This window comes from Varanus komodoensis, unplaced genomic scaffold, assembly GCF_004798865.1.
Source record: "Varanus komodoensis strain SLA01 unplaced genomic scaffold, ASM479886v1 scaffold3, whole genome shotgun sequence".
In the NCBI taxonomy this organism is placed as follows: Eukaryota; Metazoa; Chordata; class Lepidosauria; order Squamata; family Varanidae; genus Varanus; species Varanus komodoensis.
In genome coordinates this window covers 14,913,198-14,939,852 of record NW_025335761.1, presented here as the reverse complement: position 1 = coordinate 14,939,852, position 26,655 = coordinate 14,913,198, and the positions used below count along the sequence as shown (strand labels likewise).

The 26,655-nt window shown below is 39.9% G+C and overlaps 1 protein-coding gene across 3 annotated transcripts in view; it reads right to left on the bottom strand.

Annotated features, from left to right (window-relative positions):
* Window positions 1-26,655, bottom strand: part of RAD51B (RAD51 paralog B) — a 387,227-nt gene that overhangs the window by 130,073 nt on the left and 230,499 nt on the right. Inside the window, exon 10 of one of the 3 annotated variants that reach the window (XM_044436056.1) lies at window positions 20,797-21,975. The exons of 1 other annotated variant lie outside the window; for it this stretch is intronic. In XM_044436056.1, the coding sequence (XP_044291991.1) occupies window positions 21,755-21,975 (221 nt within the window). In that variant the 3' untranslated portion in view covers window positions 20,797-21,754. Of the gene's footprint in view, window positions 1-20,796; window positions 21,976-26,655 lie in introns of those variants that run through there. One more of the 3 variants, XM_044436054.1, reaches the window with a different exon arrangement.

Sequence of the window (26,655 nt, the reverse complement as noted above, 5' to 3'; positions counted from 1 at the left end):
ACATATATTATGTTGTGTTAGCATTAGTGATTTCTAACATAATACAAATAGTGTTAGCTGGTTTTCAAAGAAATCCTGTTGCATCAGCCAGTGCTATTGGTATTGTACAAGAGGTCCTTTACACTAATGTAATTTACATTAGTTGTTATGCCTTATTGGATACTGCCCTTTATAACTGCTGCGTTCTTTTCTGAATGCTTGCAGACTGACTGCTTAATGATCTGTTTTAGAACCTTTCCAGATATCAAAATTAAACTGAATCCCACCCACCCCCTAAGATAGGGAGGGCATCTGTACACTTCCAGCCTCATGACCCTTCACCTCTTCTCCAATAATGTTCAGAAGATATAGACAGAGGCTCTGAGATTATTATTGCAAAGATTGTTATTAATCTGTTCTCGTAAGCATGCATGCCTTTAGAATAGCTGGATATTCCATTCTACCTACTGCACTACTACATTTTCAGCTATACTGGGCTGTAACTCTTTTCCTTCTCCTGTGATTTATTTTTTGTCAGGTAAAATAGTTTCTCTTGTGGGTGATGACAGAGGCAAACCGGTTTCACCTTCTGTCGCCCACTAATGTTTTTCATCTTTTCCCCACAACGACTTTACCCTTTCTTTTCTCTTCTTCTTGCTCAGAACGTAGCAGGGGGAAAAGGGGTATGTGGGTGCGTGGGTGTTATTTTTAACGTTTCCCACAGTACTATGCTGATCCTGAGCTTTATCCCTCCTGATATGTTCCCTACAAACTATGGCTCCTAATTCACCCTTCCTTCTATTTCCTGCACATGTCCTTTCTAATGCTCATCAGAAAGTCTATGCTGCAGCCACCTAAGTTTCTTCAGATGCTTCCTTTTCTTGTTCATTAGTTTACAATTGTGCTTTCAGCATCTAAGGAACTCCAACCCATACTCAAACGTCTTCTTTTTGCATATTTCTATCTATGGCTAGGGTACACATCTGAATATATTAGGAAAGGGGTGGCATAGAAATGGTTTAATAAATAAATAAATATATTTCACTTTCTCTTTCCTCAGAGTGATGAATTCCAAAAGGCATGTTTGCTTCCACCCCTAGCAATATCAGACAGGAACTTAGGTCACAATCCCCTTGGCTGCATCCCATAAACTGCAGTAGTTTCACAAATACTTGGGAAAGTGCAATTTAGGCAGTTACTAACATAAGATCCACAGCTGTGAAGCAACTTATACCAAGTAAATTTATTGTGAGTAGGGGCAGCTGCACAATATTGAAGGGTGGGGAACCATGTCCTTTGCCATGTCTGTCCAGACTATGCAGGGAAGTTTGAAGCTGTGTAATGTGGTACTGACTTTCCCATGACAAAACCCAGAAGTAGAGCCTTAATCAAGGACACCACCTGGGATGAAGTGCAGACTTTACCAGCTGTTCATAGTATGTTCTGGGACACAGTCTACAAAAACAGCTGTTCAGTGTTAATAGGAAAGCAATTGTTCTCTTAATACAGGTGTTTTCAACAAGATGGTTGCTTTTGGTTCACAGACTAATGTAGAATGTGAGGATTAATTTAATTATGTGCATTATTTTATGCCTTTACCTAAGATGGAGCAATGATGTTTACATTTTTAAATAACAGTGCAGATATTGGACAGTTGGAAAAAAATCACACTATTCTTCTAATGCCATATTTTTGTTCACTTCTGTATTTTACTTCTGATTTCTCATATACATTTTATAGTTCCCTTTTCTTTTGGGACCTGTGTGCACATGGGGACACAGACAAGGTTCTCTGAATGTTTATTCAGTATTAGAATGTGAAATCAAACTATCTAGAATCCTTTTCTCCATCATTAGGCTTCAAGTTTGCCAGATCAAACTTGTAAGTAGCTCAACAAACAATGCTTCTTATACTCTTAACTCCAATCAAGTACTGTTTTAAGGTTTATAGATACTTTTCAACTGACAAACCACACAGTGTGTATTTTCCTCTCTAATGTGACTGTGAGTGCTTTGAATCATCTTCAGTTTCATATGCACACAACTTGTATTATCAGTGCTAGAGCTGGAAAAGTACAGAAAAGGACAGGCAAAAATGATCTATGAATTGGAGCAACTTCCTTAGTTTTGGAACAGCTACAAAGCTTGAAGATTTTTAGCTCAGAAGATCTAGGGGAAAAAGGAGCACATGATGGAGATCTACAAAACCTGTATGGAGAAACTGGATAGGGAAATGCTTTTCTCCCTCTGTCATAATATCAGAACCTGAGCTTATCAAATGAAGTGGAATGGCAGAAGTTTCTGTAAAGGAAGCATGTCTTCACACAGTGCATTGATATGTTATGGAATTCACTTTGCAAGATATGGTACTGACCACCAAACTGGAAGACTTTAAAAAGGGAGTAGGCATTCCACAGAAGGTAAGGCAATGAATTGTTACTAGTCATGATAACTTGAAATTACTTTCAGGATTAGAGGCCATATGCTTCTCAATACAGTGGAGGCAAACTGAACTTGGATGCTACCATTGTACTTATGTCCTCCTTGTGGGCTTTCCACTGCTATCTGCCTGGTTCCTGTGGTAACCAAGTACTGGACAAGATATACCTTTGTTCTGATCTAGCATGATTCTCCTTAACAGTAAATTCTCCACCTGCTTCTACTTGCAATGGACCACTATGAAACAGTCCTTAAAAGGCTCCAAGAACTAGTGCAAGTTAACTTAAGGAGGCTTATGGAAGAAAAGTTTTGCATCCCCCATGCAATCAAGACCTTTATAAATAATTGGGGGTGGGGGCATCCACAATAATGTGGTACTGGGATTGGGGTAGGAGAGAAAATGCTGAAATACAGCCAGAGATTTATTTCTAAATTTAGTTTAGGAAGTTTGTAAATACAAATTTGGAAGCCTACTGCATTTCATTGTACCATAAGATAATCCTGAGGTAACTTGCCTGTTAAGCTGGGTTTGAAAATGCTTATTTCAGGATATATGAAGCAAACTTGTCTGCCTGTGAAAACTGAGAATTTGCAGAATTCTGGAAGAGCAGCATAAACAGTCATCTCAGCTTGCACTATTGATCTGGTGTATAAACATGGAAATTGTCTCAAAGCAAGTAAGAATGTGGTGGGTGAACTGAAGTGAATCAGGCAGAAAACTGGTTCAGCTGGATATCCAATCATCCTCTGGAGCAAACAAGAGGCACAAAGGCACACTCCAATTTATTTATTTAAAATATTTATAACCTGCCCTTTCAGATGGTTCACGATCATATCCATCATGTCACTGGGTAAGTCCCTATAGGAAATATGAGATTCCTTTCCACAAATGTTGGGTCATCACCTGAACAGAGGCTCAGCTTTGGGGTTGGCATAACCTAGCATCAGCTAAGACCAATACCGTTGCAGGCTGCCTTCCACCAAATCTTGGAAATTGTAAGCAAATGTGCAGCAACAGAAGTGGTGAGCATAAGGTAGGTCTGTCAGAGAGGACATCTGACACAAGGGTCCCCACCAACTGTAGTGCTGTACATCACTTACTCATCCCCATATATGGATAACATAGCAGCTATACACATAATAGAGATATGCAATAAATAAAAATTATTACACAGTAAAGTACCAGTAAAACAACACTGAAGGGGAACATCATACAGTTCATAACTGCTAAGCAAACGGCAGCTTATGATAGAAATTCTGAAAGTCTGTATGAACAGCCCCCCATCCTCAGCACCCCCCCCCCCGCCCCCATTGCTTTTTTCTCCCCTTCTGGCACTTATTAGTGTCTTAAGTAAACAGCTGCCTTCCCACATGCTGACCAGAGCCAAAATAAGCTGCCCCTGCAGATGTGAACACCCAGACACAAACACACTGCTTTTCTCTCACAATTGCTTTCCTCTGTAATATGAGACATGTTCAAGAGAGACCGGGTACTGTGCTGGATGCTGCACTGGAAATGCTTGTCTTCACACTCTGGCACAGAGAGGACTACTGTTCCTTTTTTCTTTTCTTTTTTTAAAAATCCAGCTCTTGGCAATGTTTGTTTTTCTAACTCATTCCCAGAAATCTCTTGGGGGCTTCCTACCCAGAAAGGAGTAATTACTGCATTACCTTGGCCTTAGCCACAATGTCAACCTTGTTAGGCCTGGTCTGTGGAGATGGCCAGACTCAAACACCTGCTGCTGCATTTATTTGATAAGCTTCATGGTTTGTTAACATAAACCTGATCCCTCTGACCTGAGTTAGGATGAAAACGGATGAGAAGTGGAAGGGACAGATAACTCAGATGGTCTTATGACCTTCCACAGCACAAAAACTGAAGACTCTTTCCACATGCAGAGTCTCTACTGCTATTTCATGCCAAATGCTTTGAAGGGTTGGCTTTCGCCTGTAGTTATGCAAGCAGATGTGGAAGAGGCTTGGATTCTCTGACTTTATGAGGGATTAACCAACAAGCACAGGATCAATAAGGGAATTGTTGCTGTTGTGGCTGCATATGGGGCTTTCCAAAGCAGACAGAATGGCTACACACACTTGTTGGCATAGTGGCATGCACTGAAAGGCTCGCTTAATAATGTAGCCCATTTGTTAACAGCAAGAGGGGAGTGATGTGGAGGGAGATGCAATGACTAAAAGCAGGAGATGAAAAATTGTGGGGGAGAGATGGAAATCTGCATTTAGTTCTCATGCCACAAAGGGTGCCTCTTTGTACAGTAAAGAGGAAATGAAATAATGCTCCCACCCACTCCCAACACATAGATAACACACACAGGAGGCTGTCTTCCTCCTATAATTGGTGGTAATTAAGCAGAAATATCCTCCAATTTGCTTAAGGCTTAAAATATCAGAGTGAGTGTGCTTCTCTAGTGTAGAGAAAATGGAAAAATAAACAGTACATTTCAATATGCATAACTAGTACACAGAACTTCCTCTTGTGTAAATCAAATAGGAATGTTTAACTTTGAAATGGAAAAGGCTCAGTTACAAAGCCTTGTTATTTGAAGTAAAAAACCAACTGAGTGATTCATGATTTCCATATCCTTAATATTTTTCATATTTTGTACAAAGCCTGGATAAATTTATTTATGAGGTGTTTCATTATTTAATATTAAAATATCCTTAAGCTAAACAACTGTTTATTGTGAACAGGTAGAAATTTCAGCACTGTGGATGGAAGAAACTTCTAGTCTTCCTTGTTCACTGTTGTGCTTGAGGAGATATTGATCAGCAGATAAAGTGCAGATGAGAAACATTCAGCATAGAAATTAAGCTCTGAATCATAGACACAAAGTGATGAGCCAGAATTCATGAGGGTCTTGGCCTGTTGTTCACAAGCCAGCATGCTAGTGCATGTTGTCTATTCCTCCCTCGAGTAAAAGCAGCCTTATTAGCCAGGAAGCACAAGAACGAAAAAGTTTGTTCTACTTCCAAATTGCATTCCTCAGAAACTAGCCAGGAATTGTAAGCCAACTTCAAACCCTGAATTCAGATTTGGTCCTGGAGAAGGACCCAAATGGAAAAATATTTGTCTGTGCACTGAAGGCCCTATGTACAGCTGGAACAGACTCCTTTCTGGAAACCTGGGTAATCGCTGGGGAAAGTAGTTCAGACACAGGGAACTTCTGGTTCACAGGAGTTTTCCATTTGGTCTGCAGAAGCTTGGCCTCTTCACTGGCTTTGCTCCATCTTTGGACCAGCTTGACCTCAATAAGGCCACCTCCCTTAAGATTATTACTCCCAGAATTTATCTTCCCATTGCTTAATCTGCCCCTTTCCTTTAGGCCTTCATTGACTTCATCTCTTTATCTTCTTTCTCTGTCTATCCCACTCCACCAACTGTTCTCTCTCTGGCTGCTTTAGCAGACTTCCTCCTTTGCCTGATTTTTTTTTTCTTTGGGGCAAGGCAGGGTTTTTCACTGAAGGTTGTTTTAATGATGTATTGAAAACCACTACAAATCTCCATAACTACCTTTGGAGCACACCGCGTTTTAGACTTTCCTTCAAGTTACTTTCAGCCCAACTAACAACAGGAAGTTTATTTGTGTGATCTGAAGGAGAGTGGAGAAGTTAAGGTAATGGATGAGTGACAATTTCCTGGATTTCTAGATTTTACCTTCCACTATTCAGAACCAAAGAACCAGACAAGAGAACCAGGGGCACTGAGTAACCTGCCCACCCCCATTTCTCTGTGAATGGTAGTTTAATAATGTTGGGCTTTATAGACATCATTGTATCTTTGTATAGTGCATGGAGATGGCTCCTGTAAACATTATTCTTAGGCAATATTATATTTTTCTAAAGTCCCTCCATAAAAAGCAAATCACCCAGCACTGTGTATTGTTGGATTATTGTAACAGCTGTGTCTTGGAAAGTGCTATAAGATACAACACAGAAGAACTAATTGACTTAAAGCTAGAAATAACCCAGTTGTTTGGCAAGCTAGACTCTCAAGTATGAAAAAGACAGATGCAACCTATTAACGACCTATTAGACAAACTCTGACCTGAGCACAAATCTACAAGCCAGTGAAGGGTACATTCAACCTTTTAAAATGAGGTCTCACCCAACACTGGTTTGATTGCAGCAGAAACAAATGATTCGACATGGAAAAAAAATGAAGGTATGATTTATCCCACAGCTGTTCTGGACTGAGTCTGCAGTCACACTGTGAAGTGTGAGATAACTGGGAGGAAAGCACAGAGGTCACATCCTATGGCCAAATATGTAGCCCACAGTCCCAGAATAGGTTCACTCGTTTGGATGCTACACTGCTATGGGTTATAAATGAATTAAGTTCATTATAATGTAATGAGCAGTAGAACACCCTAGGGAGGTAATTCTACTTAACATATATCTGGTATCTTTTCTGGTCTGCTTTGACACTTGTCATCTTACTTTTATCCTACAGCCACCTATCTTTTCCCATCTCTCTCTCCCTTTCTGTTGCACTTCTTCCAACAGTGATATGTATATACAGAAATTAGGGTTAGGAGGCAGAGGTAATTATATATAATTATACAGATTACTTCATTACTTAACTGACTTCATTAGAAATTTCATCATATTTTTAATAATAAAAGTTCCAACTATTTTTCAGGTTCACCTCCGCCAGGGTATCAGAACTTTCTATGCAAGTACAAAGTTTACCACACCAAAAGAAATGCCTGCAGGTTAGAAAAGTCACCCTATTTTGATAAAGCTTTTCAGTTAGAAAAGAAGGTATTACAGTTTGCTTACTTTTCTCAGAAAACAAGAAAGTGGAGAATTTCAGTGTATCTGAAAGAGTTTTTGTGTGATTGTTAATGAAAAGGTTTTAATGTGCAATTGAAATTATCTGCTCTTAAACAACCACTTAAACAAACCTCTTTAATTGTATATGCCAAACACTTCAGAGCAGAACTCCACTGTTTATCATGGGAAGCCAGCCCTCTCTAAAGCTCTCCTTTACAGCAAACCCCTTTTTGTGTTAGGTATATTAGTTGCAGGGAAAGAATCAAAATTAATTAAAAACACATGAAGATCTTCTCTCCTATAGCTTCAACTAAGAGACAGATGCCAGTTGGTTGAAATCATCTTAGTGTTTTGTGTTCCCTAAAGTGTTGATCTTACATGACCTTATTTCATGGAGAAGACTTCTCTGCAGTTTTCTAAAACAGATTACAGATTTCCATTACATATTGAACCAAAAGGAAGGAGCAAATATTGGAAATCTCCTCTCCATCTGCTGATTAGCTGAGCATCTGTATTGCCCAAATAAGGATGAAAAGCGGCTCTATGGCAGAATAATGTAACATATCATGCAAGTACTATGTTGAGATGGGATGACATTTTTCTCCTCCAAGCTTACACTTGCCTTGTCAAAAAAAATCAAAAGAAACATGGCAAAAAGATTATCTTTCTCTTTTTTCCATTTTGTAATGCAAGTTCCTGCACTCTGCTTCAGTTTGGGTGCCATTTTTTAAAAGGAAAACTTGGGATTCCAGCTAATACAGACTCATGTAGCCAAATCTAATATTCATCACATGACATCACTGAAGGCAAACAAAACTTTCCCCTTGCCCCTACTAGACAAAGGGGAAGAGAAAGAAGGAATAGAACCCCAAATGCATCCCCAATATCTTAACACCTCATGTCTTATTGTATTACTTCATGTCTTACTTTATCAGTACTGCATAGGGAGATTTACTCTGATCAATTTACACATGATTTTGCTGGAGTAGTGTATGGATAGGGATGTATGTCCAGAGGGACATCCAGATGTCCTCTTATTGCTTCAGAAATATAGTCACATTCCCTCTCCCTGCAGGCTCTTTTTGAATATTGGGGTGCAAAAATCACCACAAGGAAGTGCATCTCAGGATACGCTAGCAAAAGTGCTCATGAAAAAAAATCCCACACTTGGATTAGCATCGTTTGGCAGCAATAAGAACATGTGTTGCCAGTGTTACCATTTATGCAAACTAAATTCATGCTTGTAGAATGGTACAGGTGAAAAAAGAACACCTTTGGCACTATTAATTAAACTACCCTAAAAGCAGGTTCAATGGACAACCTAGAGGTCTATGCTTTGAAATAAGAGGTCAAGCCTTCTTGGGGGAGTTCCTTCAAGAGGATCCTCATTAAATTATAGGGTTAAAAAGTTTCATCCAGTCTAACTCCCTGCATGATGATAGGATTGAACAGGCCAAAGCCAGCCATGAAAAATGTTTATTCAAGCTCAAAGGTCTGGCTCCAGGTTCTTCTGACCTTTTACTCAGGCAGCATACAATCAGGAAAACAATGAGCAAGGATAGGGATGGGGGAGGGAGGGAGGAAGACAAGATGGGCCCAAAATGGGAGAGCGGCTCAACAGAGCAGGAGAGACAAGGAGAACAGCACAGTGGGGGTTGTCAGCAAGAAAACAGAGAGGGCATGAGAGCAAGGAGAGGGGGAGAAAGGGGAATGAGAGTAAGAGAGGAGACCCAGGAAAGGGATCATGCATCACAAATTCTTTTCAATTTAACAATACACACTTCCAAGAATTTAAAAGTTGCCTTGAGATTTTAATACAAAACTGCTTCATTACATGACCTAGTTTAAGTCACCCCTTTAGTCCTTCTGAACACTACACTTGTGGGAGAAATGTCCTACTTTACGCAACTCAAACAGAAAAGCGATGAAGGCTACTTCTAGACCAGGTTGCTGAATCTTTCCTTTTTCATTCCCTGCACAATGTCTTCCTGGGTAATTTTCTCCAAGCCATGATTTCTTCTGGTGTTGGAGCTCAGCCAGGTGTGGATGGAAGGACTTAGTGGATGGAATGCGTAAGCATGAAGCAAAACCAGCGGGTTGGAAAGGGTTTGGCACATATAACACATGCAGCCATTTTGCATTGCATATTGCAGGCACACACTCATCACTGTATATGTGATTTGAGCAGACAGGCATTTGAACACTTCAATCTGCTGCCACATGCGGTTTGAATCTTAATGGAGACGAGATGCTTTCTTGACTCTAGTACATGAAGGCTCATGGGCACAAAATGCTATTACACTACTTCCTTTTCACAAAAACAAACCAGTAACTGCCTATCTGGATGATAAAAGATACTGAATTTGTGTTAGGGCTCTGTAAGAAGCAGAAGAAGATCCACTGTGAAATGAAACATTTCATTAAGTATTTGAATAAGCAGTTAGGGTCACTTTACTCAAACATTTTGTTTTTGAAACTAGTGCAGGATAAGCAATGGCAAAGTAAACCAATAGAGTGTACACAAGGCAGAAATTAACCTCCTGTTTTGTGGAGTATTATGCTCAGGTATACTCTGGCAGTGATCACTGGCATGAACAGCAGGTACTCAACCATGCCCCTATTTATAATGGGAGACATTCTGGAGTTATGGAATATACTGATGTCTGATATACATGTGCATAAAATTAGGAAACACCTCCACTATCTTCAAATATTTGGTGGCCATTTCAGTAAAATTTGTATTATTTATTTAACTAATCTAGTTCTTCAATTCCTGATTAACACAAGGCAATATGTATAATCAACATCTCAGCTGATTTTCCTTTATGTCTGAATGAGTGCTTGCTTACATAATTAGAGAGGCCACAGTAGGCAATTGGTGGAATTTCTATCTCTGATTGTATGAAGTAGCTACAGGAAGAACAGACAGCTGGAAGAAATGTATGACAAAAGGAGATTTGTACTTCCTGCTTGTGTTTTACTTAATACTGCTATTCTGGATGATTCTCAAACTTTGTTCTTCATCTGTTTTTGTCCTGTGTGCATCAGCACTAGAACTGATTCCAAAGCGTCTGCAGGGTTCACTTGTTTGCCTCTCACTATCAGGCAGCTGTTACACTCAAGTGCCTGACTGTAAATAATGCCATACATCATGCCTTCCTGGATTATAAGGAAAACAACCTTTTAAGTTAAGATAGAGACATCCCTTTAAAAATATAAAAGACATAACTCAATTATTTAAAACAACTATGAGATAACTATTCTTGCATATCTTTGTTAGTCACATATGGGAAATATTTATGTAAAGTTAGGAACATTTCACAATGCAATCTATGCAGGTTTCCTAAGGTGTCCAATTGAGTTCAATTTACTCTCAGGTCAGTACGCAGAGGAATGAAGTCTGTTTCAACTGTTGTTTTTTTCACTATAATTCTACAAATGCCTGGGAATCTGAATGACCAGTTCTCCCCATACAGTTTTTCTATAATCAACCAGTAGATCAGCCACAGTGTGTATAGTAATATATTTGTATAAAAATCCATCAAAAGCATTTTCTAGAAGCATTACTCGGTTTGCAGGAAAGCATCTCTCTATAATTGTTCCTTTCACGTTCTCAGTTGTCATCCCTGTTTAGTCAATGCACTTTGCTTAGGTAACAGGTTCTGTCCTTTTCTTAGGAATTAATTTAAAAAACTTGGTATGCAGGCAATATAAAATTAATGTTTTATATGGCAGTTTTATATTTATTGTATCTTTATACTTGTAAGCCGTCCTGAGCGCTTGAAGCAATAGGACAGGGTATAAATGTATGTAATTAATAAACAGGCAAATATTTTTGTTTGTTGCCTTAGGAAACTAAATTTGGCTATATAGAAATTGAATGGAAAGATCAAATCTGTACATCTGCTTGTGTTGTACAGCACTAAAGTAGATCACAAGCACAAAAGATGTTATCTATATACAGCACAACATCACATACTGCCCAGGGAATCCATTCCTTATGGGATTAAAGTTAGTAGCCTGCATACTTTGACTGTTAGCTATACAATATAAATTCACATTCATCCCATGGCTTTTGGATTGCTCTGCCTGAAATTAAACTTTCTGTTACCTTATTTCACTTCAAACTTTGTCTTTCAACACAACATAAATTATTCCAGGGAATGGGCAAACGTAAAATGGTCCCCTTGCTCTGGATACTAATCTATTAAACTTGCTGCTGCTGCTGTAATTGCTAGTGAATTTGTTGCTGCAGTGGCAACATATAGTTCAGATTCAAAACTATGATTTTGCAAGGAAACAAACACCTTGCTTAAAAGGTTATCAAATTTGACAAAAGGGATAGACAGATCACAAGAATAGCCAGGGAGTGAGTATGGGACCTGAAGCTTGTGTGTAGATCACTCCTGTACAATATTAAACTGGGATGGATCCTGTCCTCTGTTCTCCCTACCACCTACACTTCAAAGTGCAACATTTTAAAGTAATTTTAATACATTTCTAAATAACTACAACCAAAGGTGGGTGGTCCTGTAATTTTCATCTTATTTTCCAGTTCAGAGGAACTTTCTTCTCACTTGTTGAACTCTGTGGTGTAATTTTGGAACCACAATGACCAGACTATATAGCATTGTAGATCTGTATTCATTTTTCCAAAGTCTCAAACATGGCCCAAAGAAAGACCCAAATCAAACACAGTCCAAATCAAATTTCAAGGAAAAGTAGTAATCCAGTCTTATATTTTTCATAATCTCTTTTACAATGGGTGAGATATTTTGACCTCTCTTTCAAGCATATTTCTCAAGTGTTGCCTAGGCCTTTTCCTTGTCGTCTTCCAGGTACAGCTAATATATTTTCCACTTTGTCAGTTCCACTTTAAGGCGTACACCAGCATACTTTGACATTCTTGTTAGAGAGCTCTACTTTTGAGGAGATCACCTTAAGCATCCTTATTCAGTGAAAAATGATGAACTGCCCTTTACCGTAGGTGTTCTTGACCAATTAAGCATATTGCCTGCTATTCATCTATTTACTGAAAAAATGCATGTATTCTAGACATAAAATGAAATTCACTAAGGGTACAAGACTGCATACATTTTGAAAGAAAAACATGAAATAATGGGAGTTGTAGGCCTCTTTTTCTATCAGAATGTGCATAGGATTTCATCTTTAATCAATCAGGCTAGAAACTGGTTACCAAGGGAGATAGGAATGTACACTTGAAATTCAGTGTAAGAGAAGCTCCAGACCCTTTCTGATCCAGTAATAAAGTGGAAGATAATCTTAAGCACAAAGGCATGTGAAAGGCAGGTTACCCATAAATCCAGCATACTTCACTTTTAATCTCCCCAAATTTACTAAGAATTTTAGTACTGATCAGATAGTCCTGTCGCAATGAAAAGTTCCATATAGTACAGAATCTGTTCTTCCTCACATTTAGTATTAACAGGGCCAAAGTCTACAACACTTCCTATTAATTTTAATATCAATGCTCCCTTCATTCCTTTTGATCACAGTAAGAAACAACATTGAGATAGAACAGCAGTGCTGAATATTCTAAACTGATGCTTTCCTGTGCTCTAAACTGTAACATTAATTGGTGCTCTGTTTTGTTTTCAATGAAATTGTGAATAGAATGTACAGTGCTTTGCATAAGTATTCATTCCCTTTTGCGTTTTGCACACTTTGTTGTTTGGAAACCTGGAATTAAAATGGATTTCACTGTCATTGTTACCACTTAAGGTACACAACGTGTTTGTGATGGTGCGAAATATTTTTATTGTGGCACAAAAGTGAAGTAGTCAAAAACAAATGTACACTTGTTGGCTACATAAGTATCCCCTACCGATTGCTGTGACATGCCTAAATAAGCTCTGGCACAACACTGCTTCCAGAAGTCACACAGTGTAAGTAGTTGAATGGAATGTATCTCTGTGCCATTCAAGTGTGGCATGATTTCAGATTAAATACCTGTTTCTGGAAGGTCCCAGAGTTTGTTAGAGAGCATCTCTAAAGAAACTGCATCAGGAAGACCAAGAAGCTATCAAAACAACTCTGGGATAAAGTTGTGCAGAAGCACCAGTCAGGTTCGGAAACCTACTAACCAGCTAACCAACCAACCAGCCAACCAACCAACCAGCCAATCCAAACTATGAATATTCCCTCGAGCACTGTTAAATTCATTATTACAAAATGGAAAGAATATGGTTGAACTGTGACTCTACTTAGAGAAGGCCACCCACCAAATCTCAGTCACCAGGCAAGGAGGACATTAGTCAAAGAAGCAATGAAGATACCAATGGTAACTCTGAATGAGCTGGAGAGATCTCACAGCAGAGATGGGACTGTCCATGGGACAACTATCACCATGTTGCTAAGGAGAAGGTAGCAACGTGGTGATATGTTGGGGAGGAGGATTACAAGAGAGTGTCAAGGATGCTTAGGGGTCTGGAAACACAGCCCTTTAAGAAGAGATTGAAAGAACTGGGATTTTAGACTGGATAAAAGGCTGAGGGTAGATATGCTAGAGCTTTTCAAATACTCAAAAGGCTGTTGCACACAGGAGGGCCAAGGTCTCTTCTCAGTCATTCCAGAGTACAGAACACAGAGTAATGGGCCCAAGTTACATGAAGCCAGATTCTATCTAGTTATCAGGAAAAATGTCCTGACTGTTAGAGCAGTGTGACAATAGTACTAATCACTTAGGGAGGTTGTGGGCTTGCAAGATGAAGACAGCCATCTGCCAGGTTTATTTTACCTTTGAGTCCTACATAAAGCAAAGGGTTGATCCTGATGCCTTATAGGCCCTTTCTAATTCTACTATTCTATGATGCTTTCACAAGAACTTCAATGACTTAGAATGGCTCAGACAAGCCCAGACTTCAATCTGATTGAGAACAAGCAGAAAGACTTGGAAGCTGCTGTTTATCAACTGTTCCTATCCAACCTGACAATGAAAGAATCAGGAAACATTGAAGGATCCAGAGGTGCAAAGTTGAGAGAGATGTACTGAAGAAGACTTACAGCAGTAATTGCTGCCAAAGTTGCTTTCACCAAGTACTGACTCAGAAGGATGAAATACAACCAACAAGGTTATTTTTTGTTTGCTTAATGTTTGTGCTGCAATAAAAGTATCTTGCTCTTTCATAGTGTTGCACTCCTTCTGTACATCAAGTGGTAACAACACCTTTCAATTCCAGGTTGTAATACTACGAAATGTGGAAAAGTCAAAGGGGTGTGAATACATCTGCAAGGCTCTGTGTAGCCATCTAAACCTGACATAATCTCTCTTATTTTTTTTTAAATACTCATGCATCTCAAGCCATGGCATGTCTACTCAGATGAAAGTCCGACTGAGGTCAGTGGGGCTTGCTATCAAAGCCTGGATTGGACTTCAAGTGCTATACCTCTAAGTGAAAGATTTGTCGCAAATTTTTGAAAACTGAGAGGAAACAAAGTTTGATCTGGCAGATAGGAAGATGTAGACACAAGGAACCAATAAACAGGGCATGGAAGTCTAATTTCAGCTATCAGTTGAGACGTACTACCATTTCACTTTTATTGGTATGTGTTATCTCATGACACCTAGAATATATAAAATGCTTCTATTACAGGGTTTCTTAACTCTGCCCTACTGAGAAATCCTCATATGAAGAAAAATATTGTTCATATATTCTTGAGGCCAGTTCAGTAGCACCTCTTAATTTTGTCTAATCAGAGTTTGCAGACCACATAACACAAGAACAAAGAATATAATGGAGTCCTACAGTTTGGAGGGTCTTATCCCTGGAAAGCTATATTGTTACCAAAAAAAGGGAGGGGCAACCTCCCACAGCCATGCCACTTGTAATCCACAATGGAAACTCTTTTGCACTGACTGTGAATGAAAGAGGACTTTTTGCTCTTGCACGGTATACATCTCAAAACATAGTCTAGAAAAAGAAGGTGCTTAGTTCATATTGGCATCCCTTTCTCTTTACGGAAGCTCGTCTCACATTTTGAAAACCATTTCTTTAAGCTTTTTGCTTATTTCAGATGCAAACTGGGAACAGCCTTTTCTAAAAGGGATATGGCATCCAAAGCCACTGAATGAAACACTCAGGAAAAACATTTTTTTCTTTTGCAAATAAATAACAAAAACTTTAAAAAAAATCAGAATGCTACTGCTAACTATTAATCATAATTTAAAAGAAAAATATATTAAGAAAAAACATTGCTGGCCACAGATATATAAACCTTTGCTTCTTGGCCAGTTTAGTGCAACAGACAAGAAAAAGTGACAGATGAAAAGGCTGGATGAGGAAGGATTCTAACGAGCTTCCTCCTGAACCATCTCTCTCTGTGAAAGGATGTGCCAGAACAACGCAGAAACTGAAGCAAGAATGAAAGAAGAGCTGAAATCTGCTAGGAATGAATGGGGTGCTGAAATTGTTCATTGTATTCTCAGGGCTCAGTAAGCAAGTTTAACCCTTCTTCAATGGATGGGATTGATTTGTGTAAATACAGTGGTGTGCTGACGTTTCCTGTGCCTTTGGGGGATACATCAATTGGTGTGGCCTCTGCCAAATCACACAGCTGTGACCAGCTAACCGGCTGCCTTTCTCTTTCTCCTGTTCAGACTTGATGCTGGAATTTAACTCATTTTATACTTAACTTCCAGGAAGCGAAATCTGGAGTTACTCTTGCTTTTCGCTACTGCCTATGAGTCTTTCCCCTCAAGAGAGTAAAAAACCTTTGAACAGAAAATGAAACAGGGTTTCTGGTGGCTACACAGTTTAATCTTTTTAGTGCCATGTCACATAGGAAATTCAGCCACCTATTGTTTTTTTCTTGCCTAAATAAGAAAGAAGTTTGGAAAACAAAACTCAGGAAAGCAAGGAACTGTGATAATTATTTTTTTCCATTATTGGAGACTCCAGGACTGCAGATACTAGTTTTGATTGTTTTTATAAAGGTCATATCATAGAATCATAGAATAGTAGTGTTGGAAGGGGCCATGAGAGCCATCAGGTCCAACCCACCCCGATATCTAGTCACAGCAGAAGGAAGGTGGTCATAGGTGGGATTTTTATTTATGGGATTTATTTGTTTAAAATATTTGTATGCCACCTATTGTGCCACAACACCTCTAGGAAGTTCACAATCATTAGATAAAAACCACGATAAAAAAACAAATTACAACAATTGAAAATACAACACTAATAAAATACAGATAAAATACAAAACCAAGTTGAATGGCATTAATTATTAAAATATTTTTTAAAAGGGAAGGTCTTTGCCTGGTGCCGAAAAGAGTATAAGGAAGGCGCCAGGTGAATCTCCTTGGGGAGAGCTTCCAGATATGGGGAGCAGCTGCAGAAGGGGCCCTCCTCCTAGCAGCTATCCCTCTCACTTCCCTAGGGGATAGCTCACACAGAAGGGCCCCCTGCACAGATCTCAAAAGGTGGGTAGGGATATATGGGTGTAGGTGCTCCTTGAGGTAACCAAGGCCTAAGCTGTTTAGGGCTTTATATGTCAACACAAGCACCCTAAATTGGGCCTGGGCCACAACTGGTAACCAATGCAGTTCTTTCAATGTAGGTGTTATGTGGGCCTCTCTAGGGGATCCCGTCAATAACTGACCGGCCGTTTGGTGCCAATTGTAACTACTGGACCATTGCCAAGGGCAGCCCCACATAGAGCGTGTTGCAGTAATCTATTCTGGATGTTATCAGTGCGTGGGTGACTGTTTTCAGGTTCTGTCTGACCAGGCAGGGATGAAGCTGGTATATCCGCCACAGCTGGAGGAAAGAACCCCTGGACACCGAGTTCATCTGATATTCTAGGGACAAACCAGGTCCAGGAGTACTGCCAGACTACGGACCCTGTCCCTTAGGGGGGAGTGCAACCCCGTCAAGGAAAGGGAAAGGCCCATCCAGCCTGTCAGATGACCCCGCCCCCCACTACTAGTAGCACCTCCATCTTGTCAGGATTGAGCCTCATCCAGTCCATTATCGAGCCCAGTTCAGGATGGCAACAGCCTCACCTGCATGAGATGTAAAAGAGAGGTAGAGCTGAATATCATCAGCATATTGCTGAATTCTCAGCCCAAACCTCCAGATGACTTCTCCCAGTCGCTTTATATAGATGTTAAAGAGCACGTGAGCAGCAAGCTCTGTGGCACTCCATGTTGGAACATTTTTATGTAATTTAAAAATGCTGGACAGATTTGATGAAAAATTTGGGCCTCCCCTCTACAATTTGTGCAAATTTGTACAAATTGTGGAGTGGAGACCCAAAACTGACACAAATCCTTTTTGCAGAACTGTCAGAAAATTCAAGAGAGCCATGACTGAGTGTATGCAGTGAGAGAAGAATGCTTCCATACTTCTTATTTAAAAACTGCTAGAAGAACAATAATAACTGGAATGAAAAGAATCAGTTCCAATTTCCACAATTTGTACAAGAGATCCGGCTTCAAATTAATGTAAACATTTGAAGCGATTTTTTGAAAGCTGAAAACAAAACCATGACTCAGCCTACTTTTGCCCATGACATCAGAAATTTGTCAAAAGTCTTTGAGTGCAAACTGAGTTTTTCAGTGTTGCATACATATCTCTAACCAAATCCAATAGTATCTTACTATTAATGCTAGCATTGATTTGTAATTTTAAATTTTACAGATTTGAAAAAAATAACCATTTAACAATTTCCCATTTCCAACTACTCCTCTGTTTAGGAATCTACCATCCCAATTTCTTATTCCTTAAATCACATTCATTGGACATAATGTAAATTATTTTTTTAAATGAGGTTGGTGAGAGATTAGGAAGAATAATAATGTGATGACAGAAGTCCCCTTTTTTAGGAGCTGGTTTTCACACTTCTCTAGAATTGGTATCATTTAAAAATAACTTATCAGGTGAACTGCATATGTTATAAATATATGTTACTGCACCTCCTCCCTAAAGCCATATCTAACTTTCCAACCACTATTCAATTTTTGGGGGTACTCATATTTTTCCCGTGTTGGAGGATTATTTTCTTAACCACTAAAGCTACACTGGCAATCCATTCATTGCATTTCTTTCAGAGTGCCCAGATGGCTGATACATATCCAAATGTTAAATGATTAAAGGTAAAAGTTAGATCCTGTGGATAAGGTAATGTTTATGCAGTCTCCCACTTCTTTGCAGACTGGTGAGATGACAGGGCAATGCCAGAACATATGGATTAAATTAGCTTGTGGCTTGTCATACTTCCAGCAGAGATAATTTGTAGCCAGCCTCAGCTTTAAAAATTTACTCAGAGACCAATGAAGCCTCAGGAAAACTTTATGCTGAATTGTCTTAAGGTGCATATCAAGGCAGACAATTTAACTAATGTTAGGGTAAGAGAAACCTCTATTGCTCTTTTCAGGGGTTTTAATCTTTGTTCATTCAATTTTACAATTAAGACTCTACTGGTTCGTTCATCCACACACACACACACACACACACACACACACACACACTGTATATATATATGAGAAAACTGGGCCTGATGATGACCTTCTATAAACTATAGATGCTGGGCAGAATGACAACTGTGTCTTTATTTATCAAAAGCTTCAGGTACAGAACACATCTTATTCATTTACTTAAAATAAAGTTATGTTTATAACAGTGCATGCTAAAAACAATTGCCAGGAGAGGAAGAGTCAAGAAATACATCAAGTTAAAATAAAGGGAAAATAAGAAATGGTGTTTGCCTGGCATAAAAAAAAAAATACATACGTGCTAACCAAGCCTACCTGGAGATAGGTTCCACAAGCAAAGCATCAGAGCCAACTTCCTGTCTCAGTTGCAGGGGCATTAAAGAAGGGTCTCTGTGGAGGACATTGGTGTATGGACAGGCTGAGAAGGTGGAATACATCCAGGTCCTGAGCCATGTAGGGCTTTACAGGCAAGCCCTGTCATTATGAATTCTCAGAAGCAGGCTGCACGCCATCAGAGCTCTTGAAACATTGGCAAGCCGTGTTCCGAGTGCCTGGCCTCAGTGCCTAGTAGCCCAGTGGCTCTGTTTTGAAGTAGCTGCAGCTTCAAGCAGTTTTCAAAGGCAGACCAATGTACTGTGCATTGTAACTCTGATGTTTCTGGGACATAGACAATGGTAGTTTGGCTTTGGTAGTCCAGGAAGGTTTGAAGCGTTATCTGGAAAAAGCACTCTGTGTCACTGAGCCCACCTGGGTTTGTAGCGACTGAGTTGTATCAAATAAAATCAAACTCAGATCAACAGCTATGCCAATAAACAATTCCTGACCATCAGTGCGGAGGTCAATGTTGCAGTGCACAGAAGTTCCTAGTGGTAACTTGCATGTACAACCTGTACTGTCACAATGAACCTGTGTGCTTTCCTTCTGCGTGTGCTTTCTTGCTTTGTTACACATTTGATGACATGTAATACCCTACATACAGTAGTAGATAATCCTGGGAACTGAGCAGCACTAATTTTGAAGAGTGCAGTACATACAAGGAGCATCAGGATCTCCAACAGAACTTTATCTAGAGTAATCTGTTTAGCACCCTCCCCCCCAGGAACAAGGGGAAAAACCCAAATGCACAAGCACTGTATAGGTATTTTAGGAATATCATATTGAACATGTTATGACATTCCTGCCTTTATCACAACACTGACAGTTTCATAGGACTTGCTCAGAATGATTTTCTTCATCTTGGAAGCACTGGTGAATGCTCTCTAGAGTGGTCTTCTGCTGGTGCCTTCCAGATGTTTTGGACGACACCTTCCAGCGCTCCTGACTTTTGCCATGGAGGCTGGTAAGGGATGAAGTCCATTTGGGGAAGGCAGCTTTAAAGAGCAGTACTCAAGTCTGTGGAAATGGGTCAATTATACTAGAAGAGTCTGGACTACTCACTGTGTTTTTCATATTTTATCAGTCATTTTTCATACCAGATAACAATACCACTTTAGTATGGTTAAATTTTGAACAGCAGCAATGTTCTTTTGGAGCATGAAGAAAAGTAATCTGCATGTAGTGAAACAGAAATACAGAGGGGAGCTACTATTCACTATCAGTATGAAACTAAAGTTAAACTGTCTCCCAACAGCCCAGGTCAAATTATACATGGATTGACAGAACTTATGGAGAAAACTCTCCAGACAAAATTTTCAAGAGAACAGCAGGAAGGTGCTTGCTCCATCCTCAAGAAATGTCCACAGGCTGTATCTCAAGAAAAGTGGGGTAGCACCAGACACTGGAGCTGAATGCTAGAAAGTTCCTTAAGTATAATCAGTGGAGGCACAGAACTGGTATGTTTATGTTAAGACATAAAGAGGAAAATAGCATCAATGCATTAGCACTTTATAAAGTTATAGAATACCTGATCATTCCATCATTAAGCCTCCACAAATTCATTCTCACTTTATTTCAGGAATGGAACAAGCTCTACAGAAAAGGAAATGATAAAGGAAAACAAAGAAGGACTAATGGTTTTCACTGGTATTATCAGTTCTCATTCAAATTCCACTTTATTTCTTGTTAAGTTTTCCCTCTGATGTATCCTGCACCCTGCAATGCAATGAGGATACAATCCAATTCACCGTCTCTGATCTGAGAAGTTTAAAACATGGATCCACAGCAGTCAGGTACTCTAAGCACTTGCAGCTACACCAAGCATGATTATATGTATCCTATCCCAGAGCAGAAAGCAAAAAAATGTTGGACTATGCTCTTTGGACAGGAAGAGCCACTGTTGTTTTGGACAGCCACCCACCATCATGTGGTGGTGGGAGGGCTGGACTGAGGATCTGGGCAATCTGGGTTCTAGTCCTCACTCAGTCATGAAACTCACTGGGGGACTTTGGGCTGGTAACTCACTTTCAGCCTAACTCACCTCACAGGGCTGTTACTCTGAGGAAAAATTGAAAGATGGAGGACTATGTAAGCTGCCTTGGGTTCTTTGCAAGAGGAGAAAAGGTGGGATATGAAGACGGTCTAACAATAATAGCCCCACTACTCACCCTGGTGTACATCCATATAGTCTTACAAACGGGATGCTCCATAAAACTTTGAATTATGTTCAGGAAACAAGGCATGTCGGGTTGAAATAAATGGTTACAGTATAAGTGTACTTTTCACCTTTTGCTTAATTTGTGCCTTATAAACTTGGCAGAAATACTGAGAAATATAGTAGAAACCTATGCTTTAAATTACTGCTAGTGAACCCTTTCAACGTGACAATGCTAAGACAACATAATGCTTGTTTTCCATTAAAAAATGGCTTCTAAACATTTCACTCGGTCACTGTAAGGTGTGGAAGGACGGCCTCACTTCGTTCCCTGCACTACTTATAGCTGACAGGCTTGCTCTTTCCCATGCTGCACTGTCATCGATATCGCAATCAGAGAGGGGAATGGCTGCTCATTAGCTCACTCTTATTTTCCCCAGCTTTGGTTCTTTAGTTTGAGCAACTAATTCCACACAGACTGCCTGTAGACTGGAGAATCGGACTGCTACCCCATCCTTGACCACATCTCCTCCCTTGTGTTTGCTTGTGGCATATAAGAGGCTACCTTAGAGTGGGTTGGATCCTTGGTCCATCAAGCCCAGAACTATCGCCACTGACTGGCAGCGGCCTTACCTGGAGAAGCTGGGGACTGAACCTGGGGCCTTCTGCACACAAAGCAGGCGCTCTGCCACAGAGCCACGGCTGCAGACTCCAGCTGCAAGCTGACTTGATGTTTGGCCAAGGCCTCACAGTCACTTTCTCTCTATTCAGAGCCTGTTTGTCTGCAACAAAGTCCTTAGTCATTTGCACTGATTATTCCAAGCACTCACAACAGCAACTCATGGATTCACTTGTTGGTTTTTCACCAATTATTTGAGAATTATGGCCACAGACTATGTATACTATGATTAGGGTTGTGCCCCACACATCTAAGAGCTTTTCAAAGAGAATGAACGATGCTGCAGATAGTTTTCGGTGCAAACATGGATTGCAAGATGTCCATGGAACTCACAATCTCCAAATAAAGAATGCCACATTTGATTGCAGATTACCTGTTTTTTATGCATGCATATTACACTAGCTTTCTACTAGCAACATACATGAAAGGTGCATGGCTATCTTTGCCCATTTGACAGCACATGCCCACCATGAAGCCTATTGTTTTCATCCAAGCAAAATGTGGGCTTCAGTGGTTAATGGCAATTCAGAACAGCAAAACTAAACCAGGCAGTACATTTATTATTTCATTTCTACAATGCCCCATAACCAACACTCTCTTAATATATATTAATCAAATACTGAATTCCTGGAGCTAAGCTGAAAAAAGCCCTCCATACAATGAAAATGAAATGATTTTTGAGGTGAAATTCAAGGCTGAACTGAACATTCTCAGGCAGAAGTTTCGGCTCAAATTTGGGGATGGATGGTAGGGTGAAATCTCTCTCCTTCCCTTGCTGTTTTCAATTGCACAGCAGCAGCAAGTGAAAAGCCCATGGAAACCCTGATGACATACCCTAAACCTCAAGTGGCTGGGAGGGGGCAGAAACAGTAGTTGCCAACTCCAACTATTTTATTCACCCCCTGAAATATTACCAGCCTCCCCCTCATTAATAGAAAATGGGGCAGTAAAATGTGTGCATGTGTCCAGCTTGGACACAGTATAGAGTCCCATATTTCAACTCGAGATGCAACGGTTCTTTATTTAAACTGCTCCTCTATCAGGAATAGTGGAATTAATACAAAGTGAATGCTGTTGTGGCCTTGAAGGAGAATATTAGACAATATTTGGCTTCTCATGCCTCTAGGTTCATGCCACAGAAAGACAACGCTTTTGGATCCCATGTCTTAGACTATATCCAGAGCAATCCTAAGTACGGAATGTAATAGCAATTACATTCTGCTTCTTGAAATTAAAATGAATTTCACCATAGAAACATTTTAGTAAAAAAGGCATTACATACATAGTATCTTCAGTGCAACAACTCACAAAATGTTGGTAGAGGCAAACAGGAGTGACAGATATTTAAATCAAGGGTGCGTGGTTTGTGGTCGCCAGATGTTTTGCCTACAACTTCCATCCTCCTTCACTGCTGATAATACTGCATATAGATAGCCAAAAGTTGTCTATCCCTCTTATAAATTATCCTCTTACTCATGTTTATTTATTTATTGGATTTATAGCCTGCCTTTTTCTGTTAAAGAATGCAAAGCGGCTTACATCATTCTCCTCCTGCTGCTCTCAGTCTTGTCCCCACAACAACCACACTGCGAAGTAGGTTGGGCTGACAGTCTGTGACTGCCCAAAGTCACCCATTGAACTCCATGGCCAAGCAGGGACTAGAACCCAGGCCGCCCGAGTGCCAGTCCTGCACTCTTAAACACTAAACCACACTGGCCCTCAGTGTTTCCATTCCCAGGATGGATTACGGACATCACTCACAAGCTTGGATCAATAGAAGACCTTCTAGCAGTATATGTAAAAGTCTCTTGGAAAAAAACGTGGCAACATTTGTTCCAATACCTTACTAAAAATGTATAAGTATAGTCTGCTCGTACTTCATAACTGAGACAACAGCAAAGGAAATTTCCTTCTGATGATGGGTGTGAGAGAAGTTCTGTTCAAGAAAACATCCAGGGGATGTGAGTCATGTTTCAGAACTGGACAAGGAAAAGGGAATTTACAAAGTGAAGATATATTCTTCCTCTCACTTTCATTAATATAAAAATCGAAACAACAGTAATAGCTTCAAAGTTCAGTACTGAAGATTTACTCTGGTATCAGGAAAGCATCCTCATATGTTTTGCAAATCATTATGTGCAATTCCTCATATGAAAGAAAGGAAAAGTAATAATCTTATTTAGATAGTTTGCTTCCTTTTCAAAATGACTCTTAATTGAACCATTTTATTTATTTATTATTTGGCACTGAACTCAGAAAGTAGTAGAGTCAGAAAAGCTGGGGAGAAATAACAACTTGGGATTACAAATATATATGTAAAAGGGAAACTTGGGGAAAGTGGGAGGGGGAGGAAAGACATGCATTTCATCACTTTGTTACCTGCATTGGTGCTGTTTGCATATGACAGCCCACTGATTAAATAAACTATGGCTGTCGGGGATAAGCAGGAGATGGCACTTCTGCATTTACTCCACAACCCACGAAATGCTCAGTCATGGATTGTGGTGCTAGGGCCAAACCCAGATGGGAACCCAACAACAAAGCACTAGGTTGTCTCCCTAACCAAACCAGCAGTCCAGCTTCAGTTGTCATGCTCCACAATTTACGAACAAGCTGGCTGTGAAGTAAAAGTGTGCATGACAACACAGTTTTACTGTATTTAGTCATGGGTTGTTGTTATGCGCAAACCAGGTCTGTGAGTCAAACTTTTCACTGACCTAACCATCAGAACTCCAAGATTTCCTTCCTGAATAGTTAGTTGCCTGGATGGTTCAGATTTCATCATACTTCCATAGGAAGCTGAGATTTTTCTTGTCCCAGTGTGCATACCTTTTAAACTTCTAATGAACCCCATGCATTCTGTTGTTCATTCACCCAGTTTGGAAAGATCTTGGAGCTCACTGCATCTCACTACAGTTTCAGTTTCACTTTCACTAGGTCTGTGTTGAAAAATGTCAGTGTGGCATTATTGATCTTGACCTTGGTGTTTTGTGCTGTTCAAACGACACCTGAAATGAAGTGTTCTGTTTCAGCGAGTCAAAAAAATCAACATTTTTGGGGACCATATACTATCTTTTTAATGTATCCTCCCTCCCCAAGCTGTTTGCTCAGACCTGGCTCCAAAGAGTATCTACCAGATCTCTTATGAAAGATCACTCCTCTAACATTTTAAGAGATATTTCAGAATGGTAGCAAGATGAGCTCTTTCACTGTTGGCTTAAGGAACAGCTGGCCACTGCAGATAGTTATTTTGCTTTTTCCAAAAGAGGCATAGCAAACAATATTTAAAGGAAAAAAATATAAAGGTAACACCAGTGAAATTGTTTGACATCTTCATCCCCTCCCCCAAAATGATACTCCACCCCATATCTTAGACCCATAGCTTCATTATCCAAAATAATTTTGTATTATCTGTGCTTTGACCACATTACAGCTCTCATCCCGATTTCAGCCCAACCATAATAAAAACAGCCCTAACATTAATCCGAATACAGATTTAGGAGAGGGGGCATCTCACTGCTGACTTCCCTCCACTGTAAGAAATGGCCATGCACTCCTACCTGCCCCCTGCTTCCTCTTGATTAGCACACTACCAGACCATTTTATTCTGTAATGCTAGCGAGGAGTCCTCAGCAAGGAACTTTTGTCAAAATCATTTTGGAAGTCTAAGTAATGTAAAACGCTACTAAATCAGCAGATGAAGGAACAGAGCTCATCTGCTTGCTCCTCAGACCAATAGCATCTCCTGACAGAATTAGGCAGGAGTACAGTTCATTAATTTTAACATATATAGGTAGCGGGAGGAAGGGAACTAGCTCCCTTGCTAATATTTGGTATAGGGAGCTCAACTTCTGTGGAAATAGGCCAGACACATATGAGATGGTTGGTTCAACATTTAAGTAGGTACACTTGAAGAAGGTATCCTTGACTATGATAGCTCAGGATGACTTTCAAAATATTAATGCCAAAGGCTTCTAAGGAACCTTCCAGAACTTGCAAGCAAAAGATTTATGCAGTCCCATACCTTGTCCACCCAAGTGCCACTTGAGCCCAAGCATAGTTGGACTTCCTTTAAAAGCTCCCTGCAAACTCTTCTTTTAGCCCACGTGACAGGATGCAGGATGGCCTGATGAAGGAGCAGGGGAGTTATCAGTTATAATGAGGACTCCCACTTTTCTGGGTCCTGTTGCTGATCTCCAAGCCAGCAGTCCAAATTTTTATTCCAGTGGATTATTCTAGTCCAATATTTTGAAGCATTCTTTCAATAGCAAGTTCTAAGAGTTAATTATTAGTATATATTACAGCTGCCTTTATTTCCTGGTGCTAGTTCCTTGGTAATCTGTTCCTGGGAAACTGTCCCCATATTTGCCACTGGGGAATGTCTGTTAAGACTTCTGTTGGTGTGAGCTGCTCCACAAAGTCTATCAAAGTTAAATCGCCAGGAAGACGAGTTGTTTCACTAACACACATTCGTATTAATAAGTACATATGAACATCAAGGTACCATGCAATGAGCAGCTTGCCTTCTCAAATGCTGACAAGGCTCATTTTGAACTACTAATAGCATATTGCAGGGCAATTATATTTTTTCAAGTATATCTTTAGGCAAAAGAAGAAACATCCTTGGATATTAAATAAGTACATGATAAGCCACTGCAACTTAAATAAACCTGCCAAGTGGAGCACAACCTTTCCACAATGTGTAATGGCTTCTGTGAGGAATCTTTAGGACAGTGTATATAAAGCTAAAGCTTGAGATCAGTTTGGTTAGGGAGCTTCTCTG